This window comes from Falco peregrinus, chromosome 6 (assembly GCF_023634155.1).
Source record: "Falco peregrinus isolate bFalPer1 chromosome 6, bFalPer1.pri, whole genome shotgun sequence".
NCBI lineage: Eukaryota > Metazoa > Chordata > Aves > Falconiformes > Falconidae > Falco > Falco peregrinus.
Window position 1 is genome coordinate 27,553,710 of NC_073726.1, and position 12,795 is coordinate 27,566,504.

Below are 12,795 nucleotides of genomic sequence, written 5' to 3' on the forward strand. Positions count from 1 at the left end.
TTTGCAGGTTTAAAATTACAAGCAAAAAAAAAAAGAAAAGAAAAAAAGAAAAAGAGAAAGAAATCAATTCATGTTGTCACAGTCTATCTAGAGTCATATTGTCCCCAGCCATTGATACAGAATGAGAACATCTGGGGATTCAATTACTCATGACATGAAAAAAATATTTCATTTTTGTTACATAAAACTTCACTTGTAGGAACTTCTGCTTACTTCACCATGTGATCCTGGAATGCAAGCTACCATTGACTGAAATAAGCCACAGCCTTCTTTGCATCCACGAGCACAATAGGGCAGGTGCCTCTGTACCCCCCAACAGAAAAATCTTAATAAAGAAAATAATTTTTTTAACTTCTAGTTAAAAGATGAGGTCCTGGGCACCAAGCCCTAGTAGATTTCCTAAATGTCACAGCTACCTTTTAAGAACTTGAATTAATAGCCTGATTCAGAAAAGCACACTTGCCCTTTGAACCAGTCAGGGGCACCTGCAGTTGTCCAGTACTTTTGATTAACCCAAACTGTGTATCTAAATAGTATTAGTAGCCCTTTAGGCCCTTATTTTAAGCTTCCACTTTATCATTCTCAGTTCATGTTTCAAGAAGATGCTACCAAACCCAAGTTTCTATGTGTGTTTCTTCTTTTTTGATCGAGTAGATATGTCTTAGTCACAAAGTCGGGATCAAATCAGATGATATTCATTTCATAGCAATGAGTAAGCAGCAATATTCATGCTAAAATTACACTGACTTGTGTAATCACTTTGACATCAGCAGGACTATTCTCCAAAATTAGGCACGTGAACCGTTGTGAGATTAGCATCTAAAAGTTCGGAAGCAAAACAATCAGAAAGAGTTGAAAGTCAGTTCTCTATTTTCTTTTAGGTGAAGCCTAGTATCTTTTTTTCCCTCCTTTCTCCACGGACATTCATTAAGATTAGATTATGGCAGACACGATCTGCATCCACTCTACAACATCATGGCTTTGCTAAGGTTTAAATGTTCCTTGCAGAAAATGGTGCAAAAGCTGTAAAAATTCCAAGGGTCTGAATGAAAAATATTTCCATCATAAGCCAGCTAAGAGAAGCGCTGTGCCGGCACTTTGCTGTTGTAGAAGTGCTGTGTAGGGCAAAACTTGCAAAATACGTTGGGAGAATGTACACAGAAAGTGGGGTAGGTCCTCAGTGGCTCCAAACCAGCAAAACGTCACCGCTAGTAAGAGAAGCACTGCTACGAGACACTGCTCCGAACATGAGTTTGGGGCTCACGTTCTTCTGCTGCTGACCACAGAAAATCTTTCAGGGCTGCCCGCTTGTAATGGCGAGACACAGACAGGTAAATCTGCATCATCTCACAGGAGGAATCTCAAGTCAGTGCCCTCAAAAAATAAAAATCAGTTACCAATTACTGCTTGCAGGTCTTGCGCCTGGCTTTATGTAACGTATTTAGTCTCACTGTGATCATTCCTTTTTAAAAACGTGTAACATTTATGGACTCCAGTAAAAATATTTTTAATATAACATAGATGATGTATAAATTGTTAAACTTGAGCAGTGGGGAATATGTTGGGTTCTTGGGTGGGTTTTTTTCTAAAACCTCTTGAAATAATTCACTAAGAATTGTCTAAGTTTTGCTTGCAATTCATAGCGAATCTTTTGGAATTTTTGTAAATGTTACAATGCTATTATTTCATAAGTAAAAGCGATGTTCAGAAGGCAGAGGATGCTGAAGAGAGCACTAAACCAGGATTCTCTGCTGTTGTAGGAGCATCAGTGCCAGTTTCCTGACACTGTTCCACCCATGTATCTCACTACTGCTTTTCTGGGACCAACAGTAAGGACGATACACAAATAATCCTGTATATCAGCAGCTCATTTATAAAACACCCAATACTCCAAGTTATATAATAATATATATATACACCATACCATATGATATGTGCCTTGCCTATGCTGTAGCAAAGAGGAGACAGCTTCTCAGCTCTGCCGTGTTAACAGAGCTCTCCTTGACCTCAGCTGCTGGCCTGCTTCTCCAGAAGCTGATGCGTACACGCCTTCACCCCCGACCACAAATGCATATTTATGTGAAACAAAGTTTCATCCTTCGCACTGACTTTCTAAATAATGTTGTTCTCATGATCTTCAGTGCTAAAATAATGCTTAAGCACAGGATACACTCAAATGGCTAACTCGGAGCACAAGTATTTCAACTGAGCTAAGAAATAAAGTGGGGAGGGGAAAAAGGTGTATTATAAAGTGGTTTCCTTTGCTGTTTCTTACACAGGAGTGACCTCTCAAAACCCACTTGTAATGGTCCTTTTCTCTATCCTCATTCAAACTGTTGTTCAAAGGCTCTTTTGAGCAAACCCAAGAAATGCCATTCCCATGTCAGTCAAATGTTCTCCACAGACCAACGTAAATTTAACTTAAACCAGTAAGATATTGCAGGGCTACTAAGTGGAACAGGTAATGAACCTAAATAACTGCTCAGTCTTATTAGTGTAGCCCTCATACACCTTCCATTTTTCTTCAGGCCCTGCTGCTTAGCATTCGTACTGCCTGATTTGAGACTAAAATTAGATTATAGGAACACATGCCTTTTACGAGAGGTCTTTTTATTTGTTCCATAAAGTATTTAGCACTCTTTAGGCACTGTATAAATAAAAATAATCATGATCTTGGAATTCACCTTCAGGAATGGAAATGAAGAGATCCGAGTCCTTTCATTTCTGCCGTGCATTATCCTTATTGGGTATGTTTGGATGGCAGCACTTTGTAAGCTGAGTTAAAAAGTCACTTGGAAGTCTGGTAAAGGTGAATAACGGGGGGGGGGGGGGGGGAAAGAAAGTAATATGTCTCTAGTTTTAGAGGTTTACAATAGGGAATAAAAATAAAATCCTTAACAGACTTTTAAGATAAAGGTCTGCTGTCAGATCCATTAGCATTTTTGAGGGATGCTAACAACTGCTGGTGAAAAATGGTTGTGGGTTCAAAACCCAGGTCACTGAGTAAAATCACTTACACTTGTTTTGAGATTCAAAGGCTACATATAATTAGGAGCTGTTTCAAGACTGCGAGCTGTGATTTCTGAGGACTCTGCTCTGTGAGAGGAGTTACCATCTTCTGGGTCAGAGCCATATCAAGTCCAACAATCATTTTTGTCTGACTTTCCACCCCCCTTCTCAGGGTCTATATTTAGGAATTCAGTACCAACTATCAAAAGTTTTTTGAGGTTAGACATGCCAATGTCCTCAAAACTCCAGTAGGCATTGCCTTACGTCACTTGGCACTTTAACACCTATAAAACTCGGGCTGCTAGAACTCACCTTAAATTAAAGCTATCATCAGGTGAAACATCGAGCCTACACTATTCCCCCAGGCTCCACTTTCAGGCAATGGAGAAAGAAAAACAATTCCCCAAGGTTATTCACCCTGTCCTGAGATGAGGCACCTATTCTCTTCATTTCTTCCCTGGTTCTTCAGACTGAGGACATTTGTGATAGCTAAATTTAGGCAATGTAAATCTTGCCGTTGGTATCTTAGTAATTTTTGAATGCAAGACATCAGTAAGCACATATGGATAATCACCTCTATGCTCCTTAGGCTCCTCTTAAGATTTTAAAAATATCTCTTCAAAAAGGGATCACATTGCACATAAGTGTGTTTTAAAATTAACATTAGCTGTAAAACTTATATTTCAAAATGGATGTAAAACAACAACAACAAAAAAATGCCAACAGCTACTAGAAGGAATAACTCCATGTCACATTTTAATGATATTGAAGTTTTACTTAGAAAAAAATAAAAATCAGAATAGTGGAGAGAGTACTTGTGTAGTATTTCCTCAAAAAGCCCAGATTCACTTACAGTAACATCAAGCTTGTTACTATCCCAAATAAGCACCAAACATCAGGGTATTCCTATACAGCACACACAATGGGTAATAACAGGTGGCCCTGCTTGCAGTACTGAAAAAACAGCTCAAAGGTTAGATGGAAAAAATTAGTATTTTGAAATAAGCATCAGAGGCATAGAGAAAGGTCAAACATAAAAATAATTAAAAAAATTATTAAAGGGAGTGATTAGTTAAATTGAAGTCTCAATTTAAAATAATGATTTTCTTCAGAAAATAGCAGGCATCCAAATTATGGAAAAACTGCTCTTTAAGACAGTTGACTTGAGAGCATTTAAATATCGAGAGCTGGAATCTTCTTCTTTTCTTTTTAACGATGTGGCTGTAGAAAAGATACAAGGTATCATTTCCAAAGACTAACTCTGGTTAGCTGCATATAATTTGACATTCAAGAAGTTTTAATGTTATCAGCTACCACTGCCTGCCACCTGGGATGAGCAACATTTTCTTGACCTATTATTTATATGTCTCTAAACAAAAGTGAGTTTTGATAAGGAGTTTGGATGTGGAAAGCAGAACTTCTCCATTAGAAGAGAGGGTCACAAATGGACTATGCCAAATCCCTGCTTTATTTAAGGGAGAATAAACCTTCGGTAAATATTACATCAAGGTAAGGAAAATTCCGTTGTAGATTGGCACAGACACATGAATGGTGTAGGTGAACGGGTGTTGAAGCCTGCCATGACTGGCAAAGCAGCACCAGTAACATGAGAGGACTTCCACAGTATATAAAACATGAGGGGCAAAAGTTACAACCTGGTGTTCTGAGAGAGAAATTGCTCAGCAGAAGACCTCAACTGGAAGGGAACCAGGACAACAAACACAGAAGCTAACACCAGCTCCCACCACCCAGGTAAAACCAGTTTAGACAGCAATTGAGATGTCAAGTAGGTCTTTAGTCCATGCCCCTATTACTGTCAGGGAAAAATCCTTTTCATTTTATAGTAATTAAAATGCCCATAGATGTTTTATTAATTCACTCTACAGAGCCACATAGATTTTATAATTCATCCAAGCACTTACAAGTAGTTACTTGTGTTAGGCTGTCAAGACAGAAATGATTCAAAACCTTGTGTACTTAGCTCCTTGGAAGACATATCATTCCCTAACACAATGGTATGAGAAAGACTGCTGACAGTTAGTGATCAAGAGATTTCATTTTGCTTGTCATATGGTGGGTTGTCAACTCTTTTCCCTTTAGATAAAAGCTTAGTTGCATTAGATTTAAATAATGGTGAAGTTGCACGTTAACAGTTTTCAAAAGTACCAAAGTGACTTCAATACTTAAATTCTATTTTCAAAATGCTGTAGCCATGCAAGAACATTAAGTCTCTACAGTAAATGGAACTTAAGGCATTATTAAAGGAATTTATGGAAAGGTGGAGAATAAAACCCCGGCTCAAGGGGACTTAAAATTTATACCCTATTCCAGACCACTCATTTAAAATATACAAAGTCTGTAAGTTATTACAACTCTAAGACAAGCTAAAGATTTAAATTTCCATTTTGAACATACTTGGTTGTTTTTACATCAGTGTATCCATGCCATTTTATTGCCAATTTCCTCCCACCCTTCTAAAAAAATTGCTAAATGACAGTTTTAAAGATGGCCTTTACCTCAAAATACAAGTTTTCCTGACTAATGCTCAAGACTTAAGCAGGGGCTGCAATGATCTTTCTACATTTTTTTCTATGAAAAAGATCTATGCAAATTATTCTCTTGAATTTTTTTTTTAACAGTAAACAAGAACAGCTTAGAGGAGGAAGTGCCTGTTTAAATGTTACTCCCACCCTGCCCCCCCCCAAGTGAAATGCAAAATCGAGCCACTACATAAAAGCAGAAAAGTATCCCAGCTTTTACTTCTGTTATGATTATTAACCTAGTATTAAGCAAATAAACAATCCATGCGGTTAGTCAATATTTAAAATATTTGTTCTTCTTTAAATATAAAGTAACTTTTGCAGAAACAAACAGAAGTGGCTAGAGACTGAAATAATTCCTTTGATATTGAAGCTGAGTATTTTCTCATTTAAGCTACAAACATCATCTCCCTCATGCCCACAGGGCTTTTGCACTGTGCTTGAGCACTCCACCTCATTAATTTACTGCTCCCCTCAAACCGCTTTGCTCTGATCCTGGTCTGTGAAAGGGTGGTTACAAGCTTAGGTACCACAGGATGTTAGGAGCTTATCTGCATTCATTAATTGTTCTGTATCACATTTAAATGGTGAATTTCTCAAGTTAAGCTGTATTTCCTCTAATACTTCTAGTTTCGCCTGTTATCACAGGTTCCATCTATGTAATGTTGAGAGCAAATACAGTTTGAAATAGGACTGCCATAGCAGCTATAGAACATCTAAAAGCAAAAAAAAATAGGCCAGTCCTTTATTAAATTTTAAAGTATGCCTTCACTACACTCTTGTAAAGATCCAAATAGGGTATTCAAATCTCTAGAGATCACCAGTATAATTTCTTTATCATGTTCCATTTAAAATTTAATTATGTAGTCTACAACAAGAAGTATCTGAGTACTCTAAATAGGTCATGCAATGAACAACTTAATATTATTATAAAGTTTTCCTTGTGAAGATCTGTTCTTTGATGTGCTGTTACACACAAGAAGCCCTTCTTCGAAAAAAAACAATATACATTCATAGATGTCATTTAATATAAAAATTGTAAAACTTCTTTATCATATTTTAAGTTAAATTTTCAATTTCTTCTCTAGCCTGAACTTCCCCAAACCATCAGAAATAACAGGGAAATTAGAACTGACACAATATAATTGTGCTGAATATTTTTATATTTTTCTACAGGCAAAGTTAATCTATTAGCTTTCCACCAACTCAGATTTTTCTACTTTTGCCTATCAACGACACACATTCTTTGGTGGCAAGAAGGTAATTTCTTCTTCCTCTTAAATATAATCATTAGAGAACAATCAGCAGTATTTAATGGGGAATGACTACATTAAAAAGTCCCCGTTTACCAAGGCACTGTGTTATATTTGCTTTTTTTGAAATGCACATATGTAACTTCTCTTGGTTACTATAGGAGACAAGAAAATAGTCAAAATAATCTCTTTTGTAACTTCTGACTATTTACAGGGATTTGGAGAGCAAATCCCTAAATTCTCTTTTTTAATGCAACTATGTAAAATTCAGAAGGAGCTTTTGAGAATGTTTTTAATCTTTTTAAGGACAAAAAAGAAAAAAATAGTGCCACTAGTGCCTAAACCTTCCTGAAAGTCAGACAAAATATTCCACGTACAGACACATCTGCTCACACTTACATCGTGTGCAGTGAAAACCCTTTCACCAGGTTTACGAATGCTTGAAATGGATTTGATCAGTCCTGGCCACAAATTGATCCACAACTCATTATTGCCCTGAGAAAAGGCATCATATTTGCCTGCACAGGTGTGAGTTAGATTTCTAGTACACAGAGGGCTTTTTCTGCCCCACTGGACAAAATATAACCAGCACACTATGGAAAAGTGTTTATTAGTTTCATCATTTCAAGGTGAAACACCTAAAATGTTATATGCTATAAAGTAGTTGCAGAGTGAAGGTGGAAGATGTGGTGTTGGTGTGGAAATTAGACTGTTTCACTGTTATGAATTAATAAGAGCAAAATGGTTCACTTGAAGTTTGAGAGAAGAACAAAAAATATTAGATTAATACATCACAACATAAGATTAAAACCCCGCAAGGAACTGCTTGTTTAGAGAAATGAAGTAACAGGTGAATCCCCAAGAAGGCTTGAAGACTAGCCAACCTGCACACAGCTGTAAACATTTGTTTTAAATCAAGACAAGATCACTGGTTTTAATATTTATAACACAATTACAATTCCTCGTGCACAGTGCTGGTATAATCTGATTTTCACCTGTGACATCTTGCCACAGCTGAAATTAAAGCCTTGTGGTAATAATTCAAAAAACACATTTAGGCAATCATTAATGGCAAGTATGAAACTGGATGTTTATTCAAGAACCCATCTCTCTCATTTTAACTTTAATTTAAAGTGAAATTCATTTCTGCAGTAAAAGGACTTCATGTTTCCAGTGTATTAGTCATATAATACCTAATCAATTGCGGCATGCAGTCAAACTGGAAATATTTTAGCACTAAACCAAGTAAAAGATTCAGCTAAGTGTTGTTATTGACATTCCCAATCAAGGAGACAGCTGCTCTGTTGAATCCCTGGTTTAATTTTATTTTTTTTAATACGTATTAAGAATTTCAATTAGTTTTCAATGAAGGTGAATAAAATCTTTTACATGTCAGGTAGGCCTGATCACTGGTCAGCACTTCAAAGGCTTGGCAAAATTTCACCAGAATATTTGCTTGCACAACTGAGGATATAAGTGATGGTATGTCTTAAAAAGAAACGTATCTAATAAATGAACAACTGATATAAATCACGCAAATTTCTACCCACAGAAGAAAGTAATACCTTACAGAGGGGGGAAACTGCATCATGTAGAAAGAAAAACTATGTTTTTACAGCTTGTCAATACAGACAAGCCAACTAATACACACCACAGGCACCAAAAAGGCAGGAAGACATTTTTTTCTCTGCCTTAGAAGCAGAAATAACTTCCCTGTACTACCATGCTTAAGGAAAACTGACTTTCTTGTTGAAATATTCTTTTTACATTATATATTGTATGAACTACAAAGCTGGTATTAATCAGAGAATAACAAAAACCTGCAAAACCATGACCCCATTAAAACCTCCTGTTCCTCAGAGAGCAAAACTGGTGGCAGAAGATGCAAGATGACTGAGAGCACCATTATTTCTCCTCACCAAGCATCTCTGCTAAGTGACAGGTTACCATACGAGATATTTTTTTCCCCTTCTCTCCACCCTTTTCTTTATCTGCATGATTACAGCATTTTATTGCATCCTCTGACAATCTGTAGGCAGGTCTCTCTTCAAAAACCTCTTTTGCAGCCTGGGAGTCTTGTCTAGTTCTATTATTTTATGAAAAGCTTTCTCAGCATAGAAGAATTTGGTCTTAGCTGCTTTCCTGCTTTCCAAATGAAAAAGCCTTAAAATCACACTGTTTTTTCCTCCTGCCTCCTAAGTTTCCCTCCACTCATCCCTCAGGTGAAATTTAAAGCAAGAGCCAAACCACCTGCAACGGGTATAATTGCACAGCTGGAAGGAAGCCACATCTGGGATTTTTCTCATCAGGTGCACAACTGTGTTAAGCCTCAGAGCAACTTGGATGTGTCACTTTAAGCTCTGTACTTTTGGTTGTGCCAGTATTTCACAGCCCTTTGTCATGCTCTGTGTGTTCCCCTCCCTGCACCCCCAGTTCTCAGTATCCCAGTAGTTTTCCTTAGGAAAAGGATCATGTTCTGGCTCAAAAGGTCGTGCTTCTTTCAGCACCTTCCAGACATCGATACACAGATGCAGTTCAGAACAACTTGCTTACCTTGGTAATGTTCCAGATAACTCTGTGGCAGTCTCTCTGAAAGACACAAAGCGAGGGAAAATTAGCTTCTGTTTAAAGAAGCTATAAAATTTTAAAGATACCTTTATACTGCTTGTGTTTTATAGGAGTGCAGACACATATACGCAGCTTTATATGCAAATATGTTGCTTGCGGATGTGGTGTCCGCACGATCATATACAAAAGAATGTGAAAAACAGATGATGGAGTGTGATCTAAGGATTTCATCAGAATAAAGTTCTCAATGGTTCAATTACTCATCTTTTAGGCATAAAATTATCACCATTTCAAATGCCAGCTCTGCATGATCCTACATAGCCAAAATGTAGCACTGGGCCAATTTTCCAGTGGAAAAAATTCCCTTTTTTCAGTGCTGCAGCAAAAGCAATATATTAGACAGATTTATAACCATGTCATGCACTGAAAAAAAAACCATGTTAATGTTAAATCTTCTTACACTGGGTTTTAGGTAATACTTATTTTCCAAAGATGTGATTATTTTTTTTACTTGTTTGAATCTGTTTTGTAGGTTTGCAATTACTTTGAGGGAAACTAAGTATGAGATAGTGAAAGTGGTCTACTGTAACCGGCATGTCACATTAAAGCACAATTAAATACATTATTATTACCTATGCACACAGCCCTTAAAATACATCCCAGATCTACAACCACCACCATATGTCCTTGCTTCCCTCCCCAGCACATTTGCTTCGACTTTCTCCAAACACCAGGAAAACAGCTGGATAGCTCCCCGTTTCTCCTTTCTTTCCCATGTATAATACTGAAAAAAAAAACCAGAAAGGAGGCATTAAGGTGGCTTATTTTCCTCCACTTGAGCAGAGGTCCATCTCATCGCACACTTTGCTCACCCGGTTATGAAATCCCTGTCCTATGTTTATGTTTGCTGCATGGAAGGCAGCTGGTTAGTTCATATACTATTTGTTTCAGCTGAGATCCAAATGGCAAAATTTCACATCTGTAGCTTTGAACTTGAGGTGTGGGACAATTCTCACCATAATACTCTCTTCTCCTTGTTTACAGTTGAGGAACAGAAAATCTTCCATCCACTTTTACACGCAGGGGAGGAGGTGGTGGTGGTGGTAATGGTGGTAATCTAATCTTTTTTGGGGGGTGGAGGTAATTAAGACAGGTCTCAAAATCTTCCTTGCCTTAACAATTCCTAAAACCATGGACCTAGTGATATCTAAGTATGAAACCAAGCCTATACATTTTTGTTGTGAGGGTATAAACCCTATAAATACAGTTTGAACCCCCAAGCTTATTGTCTTTATGACTCCACAGAGGAAATAAAAAAAAAGAAAAAAGGAAGATAGTTTTGAAGGCTCTTGTAGAGTTTTACCATGCTCTGAAGCCACTGTTTTTTGATGGGGCAGCTAGAGAATTATTATACTTAAACCCACAATAATTCAGAACTCCTCTTTAGTTCTGGATCCCCCATGCTTTTTAGCACTATATGAACCATGAGCAGTTACAAGGATCTTGGTCTTTTAATTATTGATTTATTTTTTTTTTTATTGAGCACCCCACAGTGACACCCAGGCTTTTTCCTTAATGGTTACACTGGCAATTGTAGACTCCATTACAGTGTCAGAGAAGATAAAATGGTCACTCTAAACATGCATGGCTTTGCATTTTCATTGAGTCTCTATCTTCAAGCTGTGCAGTTTGCCTGTCACAGAAGGTTGCCTTAAACCTCCCAGTGTTTTGCTTCAAAAGGCACAAATCAGAACCACACTCAGGGGTTGCAAAGAGGAATAAGCAAAAAATAAAAAGTTGGCTCACACCCTTTTCTTGCACACACCGTTCAGCAAGATATTTAAGCCCTCTCAGAAGAGCCAGCTCCCACCCTGGCAGACTGGTACATACTCAGCAGGTGCCTGTGATGAACAAAGTCCATGATGTAAATGACATCAAAGGTGAGAGCCAGGAGCAAGAGGAAGAGAATGTAGAGATAAGAAAATGAAATTAGAGTGGAGCAATACAGACTTGGCTTCTATGGGGTAATTTGATACAGCTGTACATTTTAGATATTTTATTTTCATTAAGCTTCTGCACACTGGTATCATACCACCTCATTTTTCAAGCCCTACTCATGACTTACACAGTTCAAAGAATTAGCATGACGTTTTCTGTAACCTATTAAAGAACCAGATCACTAAATGGTTCCAACAGCCTGGAAATTTTTCCTTTCCACCACTAATCACAGGCATCATCTCCTTTCACTGAAATGCTTTTCTGGGGAAAGAACCTGGACTAAAAAGTCAGTCCGGGTGTTGCTTTGTGTCTTCTTCTAAAAGGACTCCCTAGCCTTTAGCTACCTATTATCACTCTAATAACAGAATAGCACAAACCTTATTGCTTTAGAGTATGGGAGCATATTTTATAAAATAGCGGTTGCTCATCCAGTTTGAAGAAACAACCAGGCGAATCGCAGGGGGGTATTGCAAGAAGCAGAAGAAGCTGGGTTTAAAAGGGGATGCTAACCTGGAAACACACTGTCATCTTCTGAGCAGAGCAGTAAGTGACTGGTGCATCTAAATTTCTACAGATTTTCATTTTTGTTAAATAACCCTTTCTACAAGAGCTGCTGGCATTATGAAAACAATTATTAAATAGTCAATACGGTGGTAAAAAATCTGAATGTGATCAGAACGTTAAACAAAGACACTGCAGGCCTTTAGCATATACATTTTAAATGAAATTAATTGTGTTGCCAGTTTCACATTTGGTCAGACCGTATTCCTGTTGTAAACAATAATATGTAAGGTAAAGATTTTTGAAGTACGGATCAAGCTCAAATAAAACTCTAAAACTCACAAGTAAAAGAGAAGTCTGATTAGTTCCCAACTATCCAAAGATTTCACTCTTTCTCACCAACTCAGTAAACATTTAAACCATGTAAAAAAAATCAAGAATCCCTTTAGATTATTAATCGAAACCTATTACTTTCCTAGAAAACAAACACAATTATCCCAGCAATGTCACTGGAAATACATGGTACACGGAATGCTGAAGATGGTTAATGTCCACTGTAAGTGTCCTATAAATATCAGGAATTGAAACACTGCTCTATAAATATTTTTCATGGGAGTTTAAAAAAGAAAATCTTATGGAGCAAATTACTCACCAAGAAAACCCTTAAAGTTTACTTAAAGATAATGGGTACTCATTCTGCAGTATTTCAAGAAAGTGAAGCTAGACTTATACAACCAATTTTCAGATCCCTAGTACTCCCAAATGGCACATACAATAAATATAACTCGTAATTTACTGTATCTACAGAAAAAAAAAATTCTTTTTCTTGGATAAAAACAAGAGAACGATACAACGCAAAGGGAGAATGAATATAAGACCCCGTATTTTCACGTCCTGCCTGTAATACAAAAGGATGACCTTGAAAA

General features: G+C 37.2%; 1 protein-coding gene across 4 annotated transcripts in view; it reads right to left on the minus strand.

Annotated features, from left to right (window-relative positions):
* The window catches only part of CELF2 (CUGBP Elav-like family member 2), a 375,972-nt gene that overhangs the window by 298,857 nt on the left and 64,320 nt on the right, over window positions 1-12,795 (minus strand). For all 4 annotated transcript variants that reach the window (XM_055807125.1, XM_055807124.1, XM_055807129.1 and 1 more), the window contains one exon: window positions 9,356-9,391. In XM_055807125.1, coding sequence (XP_055663100.1) covers window positions 9,356-9,391 — 36 coding nt within the window. Of the gene's footprint in view, window positions 1-9,355; window positions 9,392-12,795 lie in introns of those variants that run through there.